Here is a 21334-nt window from a genome sequence, read left to right on the forward strand (position 1 = left end):
TCCAGACTGGAATCGATTCATTTACTGGGATTGTTTGATGAGGTTACCAATTTATTAGACGTAGCATGGATCGTCCTAACTGTTGCATCAGTGCCAACACATCCTTCACGTATTCAGTACCTCTCTGTTCTTTCCTGTCAGCCCGTGACAAGACACATACTTTGCCGTACTCTGAATACAAAGCACATATGTAGCTCACTGCATGGCAATAAATGTTCATAAAATGGTCATTAAATGTTTCAAAATATGCTGAACTTTTCTCTGGGTTCTAAGAATAAACACATAAGGTGAAAAAATGTTCAGAAAATGTTCAGAAATGGTGGATCTGCTCATCATCGGGGATTTGTGCTGTTTGTAAGGCTGCCTTGATGAACTGAAGGTTAGCGGAGTGTGGGCATGAAGGATTTTTTTTTTTTCTTCAAATTTTGGAATAACTTTCATATGGAAGAGGGAAGAAAAGCAGTTTGGGCTCAAAATAGACTCATCATGTTGGGTTCACTAAAAGATAATGCAACTCCTCCAAGCAGAGACTGAGGAACCACTCATTTAGAGCTTTATAAAGGGTTTGTTTCCTGTTTTGTTTTGTTTTGTTTTGTTTTGTTTTGTTTTGCATTATGTGAGTGAAAAGATCATTAAAATTTTTTTTTTAAGTTTACTTATTGATTTTGAGAGAGAGAGACAACATGAGCGTGAGAGTGCGAGCAGGGGAAGGGCAGAGAGAGAGGGAGAGAGAGAGAATCCCAGGCAGACGCCACACTGTCAGTGCAGAGCCGAACTCTGGGCTCAAATCCACAAACCATGAGATCATGATAACCAACGGGGCCACCCAGGTGCCCCTGTGAAAAGATCATTTTTAAGATCTTTTTCTAGGGGCACCTGGGTGGCTCAGTCGGTTGAGCATCCGACTTCGGCTCAGGTCATGATCTCACGGTCTGTGAGTTTGAGCCCCGCATCAGGCTCTGTGCTGATGGCTCAGAGCCTGGAGCCTGCTTCGGATTCTGTGTCTCCCTCTCTCTCTGCCCCTTCCCTGCTCATGCTCTGTCTCTCTCTGTCTCAAAAATAAATAAAAAACATTAAGAAAAAAAAAAAGATCTTTTTCTAGTATAAATTTCATGAGTCTATGAAATAACTCTGTACATTGGGTCTTTAAGCAATAGGGAAGGAGATGTAACTGATTTTGTAGTTCTACCTATGTCTATTTTTTAAGTAAAATATTTAAAAATCTCAAATAATAATTAAGAGGACTCTAATTATCCACAGTCTCAGCATTTTAACAGTTATTTTCAGTGCTATTTCTCTACAGGCATAGTTATTTTTACAAATGTGCACCCATAGTTCTATCTCTCTCTCTTTTTTTTTTTTTTTCCTTCACTGACTTTAGCAATCATGAGATAAATTTAAAGAAATAGGTGTGTTTTCCTGAGGGCGCCTGGGTGGCTCAGTCGGCTGAGCGTCCAACTTCGGCTCAAGTCATGATCTCGCAGTTTGTGGGTTCAAGCCCCACATCGGGCTCTGTGCTGACAGCTTAGAGCTGGCAGCCTGCTTTGGATTCTGTGTCTCCCTCTCTCTCTCTCTGCCCCTCCCCAACTCGTGCTCTCTCTCTCTCTCAAAAATAAACATTAAAAAAAAGTAAGTGTGTTTTCTTGGATTCTGATAGTCTATAAACCTGAGATGTGGTAGGTAGAAGGAATGCATTAAAAGTGTCTAAGGCCACAAAGGTTCTTTGAAAAACTGATTTTTTTTTTTAGTTTGTGGGCATTTTCTAAATTGTTTGTATTGTTTTATTTTCCCCTTGAATTAGTTGATCATGGCCTTGCCAGATTGGTGACTGTATACTGTGAACATGGTCATAAAGCTGCCAAAATCAACCCCCTCTTCACTGGACAAGCCTTGCCGGAGAATGTGCCTGAAGTCCAAGCTCTTGTGCAGACCCTACAGGGACCTTTTAATACCACAGGTAAAGCCCACCAACACTAGACTCTACATGTAACGGTTAGCTGCCAAGATGCAGTATGGCTCCTTTCTCTGTTCTTGAAGAACTCACATGCCCACTGGAGCTGAGGCTTCCATGGAGTGTGAGTTGACCGTGAGGGGCACATTCAAGCACTGTCTAAGAGGACTGGTCTTGAGGTTCTAGAATAGTCTTTCAGTAGGGTTCATTTCCTCTAAGTTTAAAAACATTTACCAAAGAAGACATACATATGGCCAACAGGTCGGATGCGTGGGTGGCTCAGTTGGTTAAGGCTTCGGCCCAGGTCATGATCCCACGGTTCGTGTGTTTGAGCCCCTCATGGGGCTCCGTGCTGATGGCTCAGAGCCTGGAGCCTACTTCAGATTTTGTCTCCCTCTCCCTCTGCCCCTCCCCCACTTGTACTCTGTCTCTCTCTCTGTCTGTCTCTCTCTCAAAAAAGAAATAAAAACATTAAAACAAACAAACAACTAAATAGCCAACAAGTACATGAAAAGGTATTCACCATCACTGATCATCAGAGAAATGCAAATCAAAGCTGCAATTAGGTATCACTTCACATCTGCCAGAATGGCTGGGACACAAGATAACAAGTGTTGGTGAGGATGTAGAGAAAACCTTGTGCACTGTTGGTGGGACTGCAAGTAGGTGTAGCTACTGTGGAAAATAGTACGGATACTCCTCAAAAAATTAAAAATAGAAATCCCATATGATCTAGCAATCCCACTTCTGAGTATTTATCCAAAGAAATTGAAATCAGGGTCTTAAAGAGTTATCTGTACTTTTATGTACTGTGGCATTATTACCATAGCAAAAAATATGAAAACACTTAAATGTCTATCAATGGATAAATGAATAAAGAAAATGCAGTATGAGAGCACCTGGCTGGCTCAGTTGCTAGAGCATGTGACTCTTGATCTTGGGGTTGTGAGTTCAAGCCCCACGTTGGGCATAGGCCCTACTTAAAAAAGAAAAAAAGAATGTGGTATATGGAACAGAATATTGCTCAGCCTTAAAAAAGGAGGAAATCCTTCCATTTGTGACAACATGGATGAAACTCGAGGCATTACACTAAGTGAAATTAAACCAGTCACAGAAGGACAGGCACTGCATGATTGATCCCACTATATGAGGAATCTAAGATCGTCAAACTCATGCTCGCTTCATGAGCACAAATACTAAAATTGGAACGATACAGAGAAGATCAGCATGGTGCCCGCACAAGGATGACACGCAAATTCGTGAAGTCTTCCATATTTAAGAAAAATGATAAAATGTTCAAACTTAGACAGTGGTTCACAGGGTCTGGGAAGAAGCGGAAATAGGGAAATGGTGGTCAAAAGGTACAGAGTTTCAATTATGAAAGATAAATAAGTTCTAGGGGCTCTAGTTAATACTGTATTGCATACTTAAAATTTTGCTAAGAGAACATCTTACGATCAGCATTCTTACTACAAAAGAAAACTATTTTTAAAATGTAGTAAGGGTTGCTTGGGTGGCTCAGTTAGTTCAGTGTCCGTCTCTTGGTTTCGTCTCAGATCATCATCTCATGGTTTGTGAGTTCAAGCCCCACATCCGGACTCTGTGCCAATGGCATGGGATTCTGTCTCCCTCTCTCTCTGCCCCTCCCCTGCTTGCTCTCTACCTCTCTCTCTCTCTCAAAAACAAATAAACATTTCTAAAAAAAAAAACAACCAAAAACTTTTAAAAAATGAATAAAACGTTGCAAGCCCTGAAATAATAGTTTTAAAAAAGCTGGACACCCATTATGGACCAGACACTTTACATCTGTTTTGTCAATGCATTCCCACACCTACTCCCTAAGAAGTTACTGCCATCTTTATTTTACAGACAGGGAAACAGAAACTCAGAGAACTTAAGTAACTCGTAGCTAAGAAGTGGCAGAGGTAAGGTGACAATCCAGCTCTCACTTCCTGTTTTATTTCCCAGCTTGGGAACTTAAAAAAAAATGGGGGCTAGATAACCAGGCAGCATCCTGGGCTCCTATCTCATGCCATTTTTAAATTTTACTTATTTATTTTATTTTATTATTACTATTTTTTAAAGATTTTATGTTTAAGTAATCTCTATACCCAACACGGGGCTCGAACTCACAACCCCAAGATTGAGAGTCACATACTCTTCCAACTAAACCACTCAGGTGATCCCTGTCATGTCATTTTTTTTTTTTTAATTTTTTTTAACGTTTATTTATTTTTGAGACAGGGAGAGACAGAGCATGAACGGGGGAGGGCCAGAGAGAGAGAGGGAGACACAGAATCTGAAACAGGCTCCAGGCTCTGAGCTGTCAGCACAGAGCCCGACGCGGGGCTTGAACTCACGGACCGCGAGATCATGACCTGAGCCGAAGTCAGATGCCCAACCGACTGAGCCACCCAGGCGCCCCAATGTCATTTTTTTTAAAGTTATTTTTGGGCAATGTCAAATTCTGGTATATACATTAATTAGTAATGTTCTGGTAATTTATTGCAGTGTAATAAACCACCCCAAAATGCAGTAACTTCTAAGGGTACAACAATTTTATTATCTCGCAGTTCTAGAATCTGCCTGGACTCAGCTAGGCAATTCTCACTTGGGGGGCTTGGAGACAAAATCTATGCCATCATAATTTAAATGGCCCTTCAGGAATGGAAAGTTTAGTGTTTTGGTTTTTTTTTAAATTTTTTTTTTAACGTTTATTTATTTTTGAGACAGAGAGAGACAGAGCATGAACGGGGGAGGGGCAGAGAGAGAGGGAGACACAGAATCGGAAGCAGGCTCCAGCTCTGAGCCATCAGCCCAGAGCCCGACGCGGGGCTCGAACTCATGGACTGCGAGATCGTGACCTGAGTCGAAGTCGGAAGATTAACCAACTGAGCCACCCAGGCGCCCCTTAAGTAATTTCTGTGCCCAACGTGGGGCTCGAACTCATAACCCCGAGATCAAGAGTTTCACACTGTACCGCTTGAGCCAGCCAGGTGCCCTCCACTCTAACCATTTTAAAGTATACAATTCAGTGACATTTCATACAGCCACAATGTTATGCAATCATCAGTTTAGTTCCAGAACATTTTCATCACCCCAAAAGGAAATCTTGTGCCTAGTAAACTTACTTACTCACTCCCCATTCTGCTTTCTTCTCAGCCCCTTGCAACCACTAATCTACTTTCTGTTTCTATAGATTTGCCTATTCTTGACATGCTGTATAAATGAAGTCACAGTATGTGGCCTTTTGGGTCTGGCTTTTTACATTTAGTGTAATGTTTCCAAGTTTCATCCATACTGTAGGATAAACTGGTACTTTATTCCTTTATGTGGCTGAACACTAGTCCGTCATATGGTGTGGGGAAATAGGTTCAAGAATTCCTTACACTTATGTAAATGGGTTAAGAAAGCTTAGGTCAGAAAGCTGCCACCACTGGGTGAAAGCGCCCAAGGTTAGTTAGCAAGATATTATAATGGGATCACAAGTAACTTGTTATATTACCTGCAGGAAACTACTTTCCATCTTGTACCAATATACCAGATTTGTTTTGATCACAAACACCACTTGCCCCCACCTCCCCAGGCAGACCCTTTGCTTCTTACACACACAAGTTATTTTTTTTTTAAATGTTTATTTATTTTTGAGAGTGAGAGACAGAACATGAGTAGGGGAGGGCAGAGAGAGAGAGAGAGAGAGAGAGAGAGAGAGAGAGAGACAGAATCTGAAGCAGGCTCCAGACTCTGAGCTGTCAGCACAGAGCCCGACGCGGGGCTTGAACTCACAAGCTGTGAGATCATGACCTGAGCCGAAGTCGGACGCTCAACCGGCTGAGCCACCCAGGTGCCCCCACATACAAGTTATTGATTACTATCTGATTATTTCCTCATGTACAACACTTGTGTAAGATCTTGAGAGCTCAATAAATACGAGATGAAACACGTGTTCAGGGCTTTTGTCTCCTTCTGGACATTACCCTCTCTCGTATTCAATTCAGTGTCCACTCTCTTGCTGGACAAAAGAGAACTCAAGAGTCATAGTCTGCAACAGTATGGCTATATCACATTTTGTTTATCCCATCAGTGGACATTAGGTTATTTCCTATCTCATTTAATCTTTTTTTAAAAAAAATTTTAACATTTATTCATTTTTGAGAGACAGAGCATGAAGGAGGGAGAGAGGTAGAGAAAGAGGGAGACACAGAATCCAAAACAGGCTTCAGGCTCTGAGCTGTCAGCACTGAGCCTAACACAGGGTCAAACCCACGAACTGCAAGATCATGACCTGAGCCGAAGTCAGACGCTTAACTGACTGAGCCACCCAGGCACCCTCCTATCTTATTTAATTTTAACAACTACCCCCTGAGGTGTTCCTGTTTTATAGATTAAAATGTGGGGCAGAGAAGCCAAGCGATATGCAAAATAATTTTTATAACTTGAATGGTCAATCAGTATCAAAGAGCTAAAGTTTATTGTAAGAAACCATAAGCAATAATAAAGTAAATGTTGGTTTGTTAAAAACTCACGTTGTAGGTTAAGGCAAATGACTGATCATTGATTTGGTGCTGAGCTATTGATACACTTACAGTGCTCTCCTTTTGTTGACCAAGGTTCAGGTAGATTTCCCTTTAGCTTAAAATGTTGCTTTGCTATCAATATTAATAACATTTAGGCCAAATGTTCAATGGTAGACATTACTTTGTAGGTATTAATATAAGAGTTAAACATTTGGGGAGATATTTCAGATAAAGGTAGAATATCTGATCTGTAGCTATAAAGCAGTTGAGTGTTAACTTTCCATTTTTAGTTTGAAATTACAATAGAATCAAAATTTGGCATAAAGCGGCATGGCTCTGTCCTTGTGGAGAAAGACTGATATTCTCTTTCCTAGTCTGACTATTTTGTGGCCTTTGACCATATTTTTAGTTTTGTCTTTAGAAAAATCTAGGTAGCCATTGATGATGACCCAACTTATCCAAAACAAAATGCTCTGAATTGAAATAATTATTTTGGTATGTTCTATAATTAATTACATGTTTGATTGTTTTTTAAAACGATCCCTATGATTTCATTTTTGTAGGATTGTTGAACATGGGGAAGGAGGAGGCCTCTCTTGAGGAAATAGTAGCCTATCTCAACCAAATCTACTGTGGGCAAATTTCTATTGAAACCTCCCAGCTTGAGAGCCAGGAGGAGAAAGACTGGTTTGCCAAACGGTTTGAGGAACTGAAAAAAGAGACCTTTACCACAGAAGAGCGAAAACATCTGTCAAAACTAATGCTAGAATCTCAGGTATAAAAGTACCATCTAACATCAATGGAATAGGACGGCTCTTTTTCTACAAAGATATATCAATATTGAAGAGAGGGAATTAAAGCATTTACTTACCCCTATTTACCTCGTTGCGTCAACACACTAGATAATAGAATACACACCACTTTGTTCTAAGTAGGAAAAAGTAGAACCCCAAACAACTGAGTCAAAATATATACTTTTTATGTAATTGCCTTTTCACTCTGTAAAAGACTGAAAAGCCCTTAAGACCTTGCTTCTCTTTTTATGACCTGGAGTGATCAAAAAAAGAACAATGCATGGAAGAGACTCTTGGTGCAGATTAATAGACCTTGAGTCTGTCAAGGCTATGATCAGGACTCAGGCGTGTCAAGATGACAAGGAAACTATTCCCAGTAATTTGGATAGTTGGGTCATTTGCGGCCTTGACAAAATAGTACCGTAGAGCCTGGTACTAAAACTCAAGGGCTAGGAGGGGCAGACCCCTAAGGCCCAGCCCCAACTCTAGAGGAACACATTCTAAGAGGATCCCTCTTGGGGTAAGTTATTCCACCACTCGGGTGGTTTTCTCTGCAATCTGACTGCTGCCTGCTGTCCTTTAGGCTTTCCAGCCATGTTCTGGATTAGTTACATCTGTCTCTGGGGTGTGTTGTGAAGGGGCACGGCTGTGGTCACTTGAAGCAGTGTGGGGTCTTCCTACAATACACACGAATGTGTCTGATTTTGACCTAAGTAGTTGGCTATCTTCCCACCACAAATGTGTCTGACATGATGTTCCATAGGAGTTTGACCACTTTTTGGCCACCAAGTTTGCTACAGTGAAGCGGTATGGAGGCGAAGGAGCTGAAAGCATGATGGGCTTTTTCCATGAGTTGCTGAAAATGGCAGCCTACAGTGGGATAACTGATGTTATTATTGGCATGCCCCATAGAGGGAGGCTTAATTTATTGACAGGCCTTCTGCAATTCCCTCCGGAGGTAAGGTACTTTCTATGATGTACAATTGACTGTAACAGGATAGAACCGACGATGCTAGTAATTCCTTCTAGAAGCCTGAGTAAACATCTCAGCCGTTGGTCCAGGAGGTAGCTTAATTAATTGATGGAACCTAACACTGCTGATAGATATGGTATTTGGGTTGATTTTCTGTGTAGTCTTATATGGATTCTTTCTTCTCTCAGGGAAAGTAAAAGTTAGTTTGTTTTCTCAAGGATGATATGAATAGATAATTTCTTTGAAATTATCTCTGTTCTTTGAAGCACGCTTTACTAATTTAATAAAAATTGCTCAAACATTAAGATCTGTGCAATTATTTACAATTTCACCCTCCAAGGAGTCAATTTTACCTTCCATTTATTTGCAGAGTTTATACTTAACATATTGTACTAAAACTAATAATACATTAGTATTATTGTCATCCTGGGAGACCACTCACATGAGTGGTTCTGTAGGTAACTGGATCTTGGTGTTCTTCTTTCGCCCAACTCAGCTGCTCTATCAGTCTCTAAACAGACTCGTGAGTCCGGATTGCAGATTTGATGGCCAGGAACATCAAAATGACTTGTAATTTAATAAGATTGTGGCCATTGTGTGTGGATCAACCTCAGCACTGATCTGGGCCAGAAGAGTAAAAGTAATTATAAGTGTTAAAGGGACTGTGAAAGTTAATGGAGTGAATGGAGCCCATGGAAGGATGTGTCATCATTACATCATTGGAAAGTATACATGACGCCATGTTTGGGGCCCAGCTTTACCACTACTACTCATACCTCAGTTTTTCTGATGCTGAGAGATTGATAATCTGCTTTTAAAAGACGGAGACTTTAGAAAAGGCAGACGATGACAAAATAAAGTGATTGACAGGTGTGCTTAAATACATGCAGAAATCCCTAAACCAAAAATTGCATTCCCAAAAATATCACAAAAAAATGACTCCAAGATACTGAATTATAAATGAGCGTATTTGTGAGAAACACATATGTACCCACACTGTGTGAGTATGGGTGTTCCTGTTTGTAAATTGGTCAGTAAGAAGCTTTTGGGTCACTCAAACCATTTGGATAATTGAGAATAACATGTTGTCTTTGGTAACTGTCTTGGCTTGAGACCCAGCTTTGTTACTTAGCGGCCAAGGACCTTTAACAATTTAGTTAATTTCTCTTGTTTGTGCATTTTTTAAAATGTAAAATCATAAAGGGGCACCCAGGTGGCTCAGTCGGTTGAATGTCCGACTTCAGCTCAGGTCATGGTTTCACGGTCCAGGAGTTTGAGCCCTGCATTGGGCTCTGTGCTGACAGCTCGGAGCCTGGAGCCTGCTTCAGATTCTGTGTCTCCTCTCTCTGCACCTGCCCTGCTCGCACTCTGTCTCTCTCTCTCTCAAAAATAAATAAATATTAAATGTAAAATCATAAATATTTAATTTTTTTCTTTTCATATTTTTGCTTGAATTATTCCATGGGTCATTTTTTTCTGTCTGTAGATGTGCAGCTTTGTTCTCTAAAACTTCTAGTTGATTTCTTGGGAATTCAGAATAATTTCATATTTATCTAGCTATTCCAGGGAGGAGGCAAGCTTGGGGTCACCCTCCTCCTCTGCCATCTTAACTCCTAGCTTGTGCATTTTTTTTTTTTTTTTAGCTTGTGCATTTTTAAAATGGGTAGTAACATGTATCTTGTGGTAGACTATGAAAATGAAGTCAGAGAACGTATGCAAAGAAGTCCTTTGAGAATCAGACAGTAGAGGTTTTTTTAGGTGTGATTTGAGCTGATCAGTGCATGTTATCTTGTGTCTAAATGGGATTAAGTTCTATTCTGCCATTTTCCTGTGTACCTTTAACAAGATTCATACAAAATTCTTTTGGAAAATATATTCTAACAGGTGTATTCAAGAAAAAATTATTTTGCTTATGGCAAGGTAGAGGTGACTTACCATCTAACATTTTACTGCCTAACTTATCGTCTACATGTCTAACTTATCATCTACACATCTGTCATGTTAGGCTCTTCTGAAAGTGTTGTTACTTCAGGGGTGCCTGGGTGGCTCAGTCGGTTAGGTGTTTGGCTCTTGATCTCGGCTCGGGTCATGTGTGATCTCACAGTTTGTGAGATTGGGTGAGGAGCCCGCTTGGGATTCTCTCTCCCTCCCTCTCTCTGCCCTTCCCCTGCTCTCTCTCTCTCTCTCTCTTTCTCTCTAAATAAATAAATAGGGGCACCTGGGTGGCTCAGTTGGTTGGGTGCCCGAGTTCACCTCAGGTCATGATCTCGCGGTTCCTGAGTTCAAACCCCACGTTCGGCTTTCTGCTGTCAGTGCAGAGCCTGCTTCTGATCCTCTGTCCCCCTCTCTCTGCCCCTCCTCTGCTTGTGCTCGCTCAAAAATAAGTAAAAAGAATTAAAAAAAATAAAGCAAACCAAAGCAAAAACTGTTGGTACTTCATTTGATTATGAAGATCTTCAAATAGTTCTGTGCGTTTGAGCAGTTAAAAGTTTGTTTAATACATGGTAATAATACTTACACAAGCATGTACAGAAAAGTGTTTTTTAAATTATTTTTTAATTGTATGATTTAAACTAGCCATCTCTTCCCAGCTGTCCATTGTTATAAAAGACATTTTTTCTTGTATGTTTATTCATAATAGCTGATGTTCCGTAAAATGCGAGGCTTAAGTGAATTTCCAGAAGGTGTTTCAGCCACCGGTGATGTCCTATCTCACTTGACCTCCTCGGTTGACCTGGACTTCGGCGCGCACCATCCCCTCCATGTGACGATGCTGCCAAACCCCTCGCACCTGGAAGCTGTCAACCCCGTGGCTGTCGGGAAGACTCGGGGAAGGCAGCAGTCTAGACAGGACGGGGACTACTCTCCAGACAGTTTGGCTCAGCCTGGGGACAAAGTCATTTGCTTACAGGTACTTGTAGCTTCAGGAAGTGAGGCCAGAGGGTGGGGAGACCGGGAAGAAGGGAAGCCCAGGTTGGTAGTTCTGAAAGGAGGTGGTGGACATCCAAGATGAAATTGAGATGAACTTTTGGTAAAAGAAGATTCCGGGCTTGTTTTTAAAATTAACAGCAGATATGAGGTCTCATCTCAAGGCAACTGACTTTAGACTGAGATTTCACTGTGTTTATTTCTCTCTTATGAGTTATTTCGGGGGGTATTGACTAGTATCCCTGATGCTTTTCAGAGGACAGATGTCAGAACTTCTCTGAAAATATGGCCCTCTAGGAAACTACATAGTATCCATATACGTAACAAGGCTGTAAGAGTCTGGATTTAGTTTGTTAGCTTGCTTGTTTGTTTTAAAATGAAGGTCTTTGGCATTAAGGCCACCCATACATATCATTAGTGTGGCTGTTGCTTCAGTTTCTTGTAACCTGACAGCCTAGATGTTCAGACTGTGGATCACATTTTTTTTTCCCTATGAGTATTCATTTAAATATGAACCTTTAACTACCGGGCAGTAATTAATTCTCGGTATCAGTGGCTGAGTCTCTAAACCCTATAGAAATAGGTACATCTGTAAGGCAGGAGAATATTTGGCTGCATATACAAATAACAATTTTATCTTATTCATGTTAATTTTTCATGGGCCAGAAACTTGTAGTAAGTAAATTGGGGGTATGCAGCATTGCATTTGACAATGACATAGTTTTTCAAAATGGAAATCTTGCATTGTTAGCCATTCTCTTTACCTTTTGCTTGACTTAATTCACGATACTGTAAAATATTTTAGTCATTCACATTAGCAAGTCTTAACATGGACTTCAGAAACAAGAGATGAAAATGACACTTTATTTATTTTTGAGAACGAGAAGGGGGGGGGGGGAGGGGCACAGAGAGCCGGAGACAGAATTCAAAGCAGGCTCCAGGCTCCAAGCTGTCATCATAGAACCCAACGCGGGGCTCAAACTCACAAACCGCGAGATTATAACCTGAGCCAAAATCAGACACTTAAGTGACTGAGCCATGCTGGCACCCCAACATTTTCTTCAAAGTGATAGGAAACTTCCCTCTTTTGTCTATTTTGTGTTCCCAAATCACTTGCCCTGCTGTGTCTGTACGTGTCCTGCTGTGCTGATTTCTTGTGGGAACTCTAAATTTGGAGCCTATAAAATCATGGTGGGTGAGATTCTGGATGCTACTTTTTCTGCCTGACCTCTTCTGTTTATTTTGGTCCCAAACCTGGTGAAAGTAGATTGTCATCTGTGATCTGTGTGTGTCCAAACCCCCTTGCCATCTTTGGCTACGTAGCTTCCACCTCATCCAGCATTTGTTTGTGTTTATAGACCCTCACTCCCAAAAATCTATATGCAGCATAGTGGAGTGGTTTCTCTTCTGATTTAAGAAGAAAATAAAATTAACAGATGATACCTGTGTGCCTTAGTGCCGTGAATCCGAAGACCAGGATAAAATGATGCAAGTTATGAGCAGATGTTATGTTACTTTTAAAAAAAGGTTTTTTTTGAGAGAGAGAGAGAGAGAGAGTACGTGTGTGCGTGCATGGGTGAGCAGGGGAGGGGAAGAGAGAGGGGGAGAGAGAATCTTAAGCAGGCTCCATGGCCAGCTTGGGACTAGATCTCACAACTGTGAGATCATGACTTGAGCCAGAATCAAGGTGACTGAGCCACCTAGGTACCCCTAAAAATTTTTTTCTTTGAGTATAGTTGACTCCAGATGTTATGTTCTTATTGATGTCTCTAGTGTAACATTTTTGTAAAGGAGCAGAAGAAGTACACATCTTCCTTGCTTTACTGAAATTCTTTCCTTTTTTCTTTTTTTCTGAGAGAGAGAGAGAGAGAGAGAGAGAGAGTGAGTGAGAGCGCATGTGCAGGTGAGCAGGGGAGGGGCAGAGGGAGAGAGAGAGGAAAAAAGAGAGAGAGGGAGTCCCAAGCAGGCACCACGCTCAGCTGGGAGCCCAACTCAGGGATCCATCTCAAGACCATGAGATCACATCCTGAGCCAAAATCAAGAGTCAGACACTTAATTGATTGAGCCACCCCGGCACCCCAATGAACTCCTCCTATATCATTACCCCCAAGAAATCCCATGGGCAAGGAGGAGTGCTCAGATGCCAGGAGCCCCTGGCCCTTGTGGCTAAGGGTTGGACTTGACAGTGTGGCGTGGTATAGAAGAGGCAAAGACTGTGGAACCAAGAAGATGAGTTCAAATCCTGGCTTTGCTGCTTTCTGGCTTGGTGTGCTTGGTTCTGTTATGGTAGTTCTCTGAATCTCATAGAAAAATGGGAGTGTGTTCAGAGAATTAAATGCGAACATGGACATAATAACTTCCTTGATCCAGGAGAAAGGCTTGGAGGGGTGGAGACATAAGTAGAAAAAACACAGAAGGCCCAGGGTATAGTCCAATGTGAAGTATACACTCTTTGTGAGCCTTGGTTTCCTCCTCTGTAAAAAGGACAGTAGTGACTTCCTTACCTGGCCCCCACCTGGTTGTTGAGGGGATTAATGCTGTGGAGATAATGGAAGGGTGTGTTATTAGTAGGTATAGATAACTCCAAAATGGGAGTCATCCCTATACACCCTAGCCAAACGAAGGCGGGGCCTGGAAATTTCACTGAGGCCAAGGAGTGCTTCCTTTCTTAGCCAAAATATTCTACTGACATTAAAAAAAATGACTATTTTAAGGACATTGTCAATGTCCTTTTAAAAAATGTACTTCGAGGTATTCTTTCTTCGTTTATATTTAGGTCTTTTACTTCTATTCTTATTAGAGCCCAGTGGTTACCTTCAGTTAGGACATATCATATTATTTTATTTATTAATTATTTTATTTTAGAGACAGTGAGAGAGACAGTGCGAGCAGGAGAGAGGGGCAGAAGGAGAGAGAGAGAGAGAGAGAGAGAGAGAGAGAGAGAGAGAGAGAGAATCTTAAGCATCCTCCACACTCAGTGAGGAACCTGACCCTGGGATCATGACCAGAGCCAAAATCAAGAATCAAGAGTTGGATGCTAGGGGTGCCTGGGTGGCTCAGTCAGTTAAGCGTATGATTCTTGGTTTGGGGCTCAGGTCATGATCTCATAGTTTTGTGAGTTTGAGCCCTGCATCAGGCTCCGTGCTAACAGTACGGAGCCTGCTTGGGATTCTCTTTCTCTGCCCCTCCCCCACTCATGCTGTCTCTCTCTCTCTCTCAAAATAAATAAATAAACTTTAAAAAAGTAACAAAAAAAAACCCAGTTGGACGCTCAAGCAACTGAGCCACCCGGGCCCCCCAGATTACTTATTCTTAAATGTTTGTTTCTTTTTGAGAGAGAGACAGAGAGACAGAGTACAAGCGGAGAAGGGGCAGAAGAAGAGGGAGACACAGAATCTGAAGCAGGCTGCAAGCTGTCAGTGCAGAGCCTGATGCAGGGCTTGAACTCACAAACTGTGAGATCATGACCTGAGCCAAAGTCAGACACTTAACCGATTGAGCCACCCAGGCGCCACTTTTATTCTTTAGTTCAGCATTTTGACTGTTTATGATACTAGACTTTTATTTATTTTTTTATTGCAATATATTTGACAATAGCATTATGTCAATTTAAGGTGTATAACATGTTGATGTCACAGATAATCACCTTGCAGCCTGAAGTCAGTAGAACTCATATCTTCTTCTAAGATCTTCTAAGATCTATAATTCCCTTGTTATTTGCTTTCAACTTCTGTGAAAATGATCTCCCCTTTTATCTACTACTTTCCATCTATCAGGTTTTGTGATGATGTTGTGATCTAACAGACTTCAGATGTGCTGGGAGAATAGCACATTTCAGATGTTGTGTGATAGTATTTTGTTGTTTCCTCAAAGCATCCTTTCAATTACCTGTGATATACTTTCCCCCCATGCCTCCTGTCTTTGCTGTCATATCTCCCTCCCCCCACCTCTTTGTGTTCACGGTGTGGCCAACACAGCCAGTGGGGATTAGGTGATGTGAGCTGCACACCTTCTCTTTTCAGGGGCAGGATGATTGGGGAAGAGAGAGAGAGTTCAAAGCTATGCACTATTCCTCATGTCTTGCAAGCTGTTTTCATGAAAACTGTACTGGAGCTGATTTTCCTTCAGTACTGCTGATAGTCCTTCCTTCTGTGGTGCTGCTGTATGTTCTAGAATGTTGATAGGTATATTAGAAGTGATGCATGCGAGTGACAATGTGGGGGTGAAAGAATAGATCAATTGGCGGTGGCCACAAGAGGTAAAGGGGCTTTGAAACCAACTTGAGATCAGCCTAACCATCCTAGAAAGTCCTGTACGGAACCAACAGATTTTTAGGAGGGCAGGAGAGCAGTGAGAGCGTGGTTGTTTTTATTCCTGTTATTATTTGAAAACAATTTATTCCAAACTGGATACATAAATTTCTCCACCTCTTATGTTCATTTTCTTGTTTTCTCCTCTATGATTTAGGTTCACGGTGATGCTTCTTTCTGTGGTCAGGGGATTGTTCCTGAAACATTTACGCTGTCTAATCTCCCACATTTCAGAATTGGTGGGAGTGTCCATCTGATTGTCAATAACCAGCTGGGTTACACCACTCCTGCTGAAAGAGGAAGGTCTTCCTTATACTGCAGTGATATCGGTATGTGACGTAGGGAGGCATCTCTAGAAAAACATCTAGTTCACTAGGAACAGTAAGCCTCCCTGGTTACTCCGTTTTAAATTTGGGGTCAGATATGGTTAGTAGTCACCAACAGTGGTATCCATGTTCCTTTAAAATCCGAGTGTGACCTTTGAATCCGAAGAGGTGAAACAAGAGGGAAACACAAAGGGTGCCATCTCAAATTGCCCAGATACCCAGTTGAATGCTCTCATGGGAACCAAAGATCAACACAATTAGTACAACACCGGGGTACTCATCTTTAGGAGATTCAGATCCAGGGTGCCCAAGACCTTAGTCAAGAATGATACTGAATTTGGCTAAGGGGTCTTGGTTAGAAATCAGATACAAAGAAGCAAAGTTGACTTGTTCTACCCTGGAAATTAGCAATATTAAGAGAAAGGCAGGGCTTTTTTTTAAACCCATCCCCCAATTCACAGAGTTACCTGAATTGTTAGATGGTAGGAACTATTGCGTTTTTGCACCCAGCCCCTGGCCTGGATGCCTTTTGGAGCTATCTATGTGAATGTTTTGGGATTAGTTTGACAAAGATACTGGAAGCACATTCTAGGGCTTTTCTTTGAAGAAAATCAATTTTTTTTAGGATTCGTCCTTTAATGACCGTTTTATCTCAGGAGGAAAGATACAGTAACAATGACAGTAACAAAATAAATAGTAGTTATTACATACCAGGCACTCTTCAGCACTTTATATGCAGTAACTCAGGGAATCTTTACAACATCACCAGGAGGTATAGGAGCTATTATCCCAGTTTTATAGATGAGAAAACTGAGATTCATAACTTTACTAAGGTCACAGAGTGAGTCACAGAGCTAGGACATGACCTCTTTCCTATCAGCTGGACTCCAAAGTGTGGGTTCTTAACAGCCCAGCCAAATCATCTCTGAGTATGTGGGCTGCCTCCCCACGCAGGCAAGAGGACTTGGAGGTGGGCTAATGTCCATTGGGGTCGGCTAGCCAGCTTCATCTGTCTTCTCTGCCTCAGGGAAGCTTGTGGGCTGTGCCGTCATCCATGTCAATGGAGACAGCCCAGAAGAAGTGGTTCGGGCCACACAACTGGCTTTTGAATACCAGCGCCAGTTCCGGAAGGATGTGATTGTTGACTTGTTATGCTACAGGCAGTGGGGCCACAATGAGCTGGATGAGCCCTTCTTCACAAATCCAGTCATGTACAAAATCATCAGGTATAATTATAAATCTTCGTTGAAGATCCCCTTACTCCCACAGGGCTTGCATTTTTTTAAATTATTTTTATTAGACACTCTGAAGTAGGGCGACCAACTCCCTGGGTTGCCTGGGACACGAAACTTTCAGGACTGAAACTGGGGTAGTCCTGAGCAAACTGGGATGATCATCCTACGGATCCCGGGAAAGCTCCCCAGAGTCTTCAAACTCCACACGTTTACTCTATGAATAAATGAAGGCAATTTACCAATCTCACTGAGGTAGGAAGACTGGGGCAGAGCCCTTAGCCCGAAGCTACTTAGTTTGTCACTGACAGGATCAGAAATAGATCCTCTGTGATTCACGTGGTGCCTCAGCAAGAGGCAACATGATGGATTTTAAGGAACCTAGAGAACTCTGCTGTCCAATATGGAAGCCACTACCATACATGGCTACTGAACACTTGAAATGTGGCCATTCCTGCTGGAGATGGGTTGTGAGTGTAATGAACACACCAGATTCCAAAGACTTTGAAAAAAAGAATGTAAACTATCTCAATAAGAATTTTTATGTTGATAAAGTATTAAAGTGACTATATTTTGAGTAAACTGAATTAAATATGTCATTAAAATTCATTCCACCTGTTTAACTTTAACCTTTTCTTTCTTTTTTTTTTTTAATTTTTTTAACGTTTATTTATTTTTTGAGACAGAAAGAGACAGAGCATGAACAGGGGAGGGGCAGAGAGAGAGGGAGACACAGAATCCGAAACAGGCTCCAGGCTCTGAGCTGTCAGCACAGAGCCCGACGTGGGGCTCGAACTCACGGACCGTGAGATCATGACCTGAGCCGAAGTTGGACGCTTAACCGACCAAGCCACCCAGGCGCCCCAATTTTAACCTTTTCTAACGTGACCACTAAGAGATTTTTAATTACATGTTGGCTGGCTCTGCATTTCTCTTGGACAGCATTGAGACAGAAAGTTAATGAGATGGAGGGGAACGTGTTCCTTTGGAATTTCCTTTTTTGATACTAGAAAGTACAATAGAACCCCCTCCCCCACTTTATTTCCTCATAGATATAAATTAAAGTAGAGAAAGAAATTTGATGATACTTCATAGGTCTTTCTGGTCAGAGGTAGCACCCTGCTCTTGGAAGAACAAATCTGGGTTCTCTGTTTAGCTTTGAATTTAGCTGCTGAGTGACCAGATGTGGCTCAAGGCCCCATTTAAAAAAAAAAAAAAAAAATCTATCCAGTCCACCTGTCACTTTTGTCATGATTAAATATGATAAAATATGTGAGCAAGATTTGTTGTTTAAAGTATTACTTGAGCATAGATTGGCATTATTATTGTTGTAAAACCGAGATACTGATTATTATAGTTTCCGGATTATTAAAGCCACCTGAAACAGATGTTGGTGACTTTGAGTTCAATACTGTTTGAAATAAAGTGGTAAGACAATGTAGGTCAGTCTTGTAAATAACTTTCCAGAATGTACCAATTCATAGAAAAACTCTACTAATTATTTCTACCTTGATGTAGATAAAAGCTTATAAAGATGAATCTTATTTTTTTGCTTGCCTGCAAGAAGTTGTTACTCACCATTGCCTTAAAAAAAATAATGCATTGGAGTGAAAGGTACATAACATAAAATGGATCATATTATTTTTTATTTTATTTATTTTAATTTTTCTAATGTTCATTTATTTTTTGGAAGACAGAGACAGAGCATGAGCAGAGGAGGGGCAGAGAGAGGGAGACACAGAATCCGAAGCAGATTCCAGGCTCCATGCTGTCAGCACAGAGCCTGACGCGGGGCTCAAATTCATCGAGCTGGATCATGACCTGAGCTGAAGTCGAACACTTAACCGACTGAGCCACCCAGGAACCCCTAAAATGGATCATTTTATTTTTATTTTATTTATTTGTTTATTTTACATTTTTTTATTTTTGAGAGACAGAGCACAAGTGGGGGAGGGGCAGAGAGTAGGGGAGACACAGAATCTGAAGCAGGTTCCAGGCTCTGAGCTGTCAGCCCAGAGCCTGATGTGGGGCTTGAACTCACGAACCGTGAGATCATGACCTGAGCTGAAGTCGGATGCTTAACCGACCGAGCCACCCAGGTGGCCCATAAAATGGATCATTTTAAAGTGAACAATTCAGAGGCATTTAGTACATTGACAACGTAGTACAACCACCCCTTCTATCCAGTTCCTGAACATTTCCTGTGTGGCTTTTTATAGTGACGTGGCTCTGTGATGCCTTGGACAACTAGTGTATCTGTCACGCTTTGGTTTTTACAAACCCGATTGACTTTTCTCTCCTCTCTCTTGGACAGAGCCCGGAAGAGCATCCCAGACACCTATGCAGAGCACCTTATTGCCAACGGACTCATGACCGAGGAAGAGGTGTCGGATATCAAAACCTCCTACTATGCAAAGTTAAATGACCATTTAACTAACATGGCCCACTATAGCCCCTCGGCCACCAACCTGCAGGCTCACTGGCAGGGCCTGGTCCAGCCGGAGGCTTCCATTACAACCTGGAACACTGGTGTGCCCCTAGACCTCCTGCGATTTATTGGCGGGAAGTCCGTGGAGGTGCCGGAGGGACTCCACATGCATAGTCACCTTCTGAAGATGTACGTTCAGGTAGGGAGCATTAGAATTTCCAGTTGTCGTTTGTTTCTCTTGTGCAGCAAAGAAATTCGTGTTGATCTGGTCTTTTCGGTTCAGCTAATGAATTTGACATTTATTGCATGCCACTAGGTTCTAGTGATGTTTTGGTAGTGATGCTCTCTTAAGTCAGATTTGTCTACTTGTGCTCTTTTCTCTCTTCTTTCCTGTGTATACACAAACAGGTTCTGGTACTGATAGTCCATTCAGGTTTTGTCTACTTCTCGTTTTCCTCGATTTACTTACTCATTCATACATGTTTAATACATGTACATGCACTACATGCACATTATCAAAAATACAGGACAGAAATACCTGTTTTGATTTCTCTGATTAGTGAGCAGAAAACACTTTCATTTTGGGGGCCAGCTTGAATAAAAATAAGTACACATCAACGAACATACCCCCAAAGGCAACCATTTGCCCTTACACACCTTGATGTTTCTTACGTATTGTCTCACGTTAAAGATAGATTGAAACTGGGGCGCCTGGGTGGCGCAGTCGGTTGAGCGACCGACTTCAGCTCAGGTCACGATCTCGCGGTCCCTGAGTTCGAGCCCCGCGTCAGGCTCTGGACTGATGGCTCAGAGCCTGGAGCCTGCTTCTGATTCTGTGTCTCCTTCTCTCTCTGCCCCTCCCCCCTTCATGCTCTGTCTCTCTCTGTCTCAAAAATAAATAAACATCAAAAAAAAAAAAAATTAAAAAAAAAAAAAGATAGATTGAAACTTTGGTTTGCCTGGGACTCGGGAATTTCCTGGAACGTGGGATTCTGCATGCTCAAAGTGAGGGAGCAAAAGTCAAAGGCCTTCGTCTTTCTTAAACTTGGATAGAGGCACTTTGTCCTCTGAATGATTTTGAGATGCTTACTTCATTTCCAGTTTTTTTTATTTATTTTAAATGCTTATTTATTTATTTTGAGAGAGAGAGAGAGAGAGAGAGTGAGCAAGCCAGCAGGGGAGCGTCAGAGAGAGAGTGAGAGAGAGAGAATCCAAAGCAGGCTTCTTGCTGTCAGTGCAGGGCCCCACTTGGGACTTGATCTCACAACCGTGAGATCATGACCTGAGCTGAAATCAAGAGTTGGACGCTTAACCGACTGAGCCACCCAGGCACCCCTAGGCTTTTATTATAGGTACAGAGATTCTTAAAATAATCTGTGTACTTACCATCCAGGTGAAGAAATTGAATATTACAAGCACAGTTCTCTGCGTGCCCTCCCTGGTGCCGTCTCCTCTCCATTGTGCACAGGCTTAACCACTAACCTGAGTGCCTGCTAGTTTTGCCTGTTTGAAAACCTATAATTGCTATCTTACTCTCATCTTTCCCTTCTGCACTTTCTGTTTTAATATAACATTATAATTTTGATCCATACTGTTGTTGCATTACATTTTGTGAACTCAGTGTGGAAAAGGGTATAGACTGTTAAAAGTGTCTTTTTTTCTCCTCTGCTTCTGTTTTTTGCAGTCCAGACTGGAGAAAGTGATGGATGGAACAAAATTAGACTGGGCTACGGCAGAAGCTCTTGCCTTGGGCTCATTACTTGCTGAGGGTAAGACATTTCTGTTTAGTTGCACAACTGGTAGGGATTGCTTTATATGACACTTGATGTATGTGACCCCTGCAGTTCTGAGTAAAACTATCTCCAATTGTTTTCA

The 21334-nt window shown here is 41.7% G+C and overlaps 1 protein-coding gene and 1 non-coding gene across 4 annotated transcripts in view; both read left to right on the forward strand.

Annotated features, from left to right (window-relative positions):
• The window catches only part of DHTKD1 (dehydrogenase E1 and transketolase domain containing 1), a 50843-nt gene that overhangs the window by 12883 nt on the left and 16626 nt on the right, over positions 1 to 21334 (forward strand). For all 3 annotated transcript variants that reach the window (XM_042944867.1, XM_042944868.1, XM_042944869.1), the window contains exons 2-9: positions 1802 to 1957; positions 7032 to 7243; positions 8026 to 8220; positions 10877 to 11146; positions 15631 to 15802; positions 16827 to 17025; positions 19346 to 19658; positions 21144 to 21228. In XM_042944867.1, the coding sequence (XP_042800801.1) occupies positions 1802 to 1957; positions 7032 to 7243; positions 8026 to 8220; positions 10877 to 11146; positions 15631 to 15802; positions 16827 to 17025; positions 19346 to 19658; positions 21144 to 21228 (1602 nt within the window). The remainder of the gene's footprint in view (positions 1 to 1801; positions 1958 to 7031; positions 7244 to 8025; positions 8221 to 10876; positions 11147 to 15630; positions 15803 to 16826; positions 17026 to 19345; positions 19659 to 21143; positions 21229 to 21334) is intronic.
• On the forward strand, positions 3124 to 3230 carry LOC122225679. Its single transcript, XR_006205293.1, has one exon. It is a non-coding gene; the product is annotated as a U6 spliceosomal RNA (small nuclear RNA).

The sequence above is a fragment of the Panthera leo genome, chromosome B4, assembly GCF_018350215.1.
Source record: "Panthera leo isolate Ple1 chromosome B4, P.leo_Ple1_pat1.1, whole genome shotgun sequence".
NCBI lineage: Eukaryota > Metazoa > Chordata > Mammalia > Carnivora > Felidae > Panthera > Panthera leo.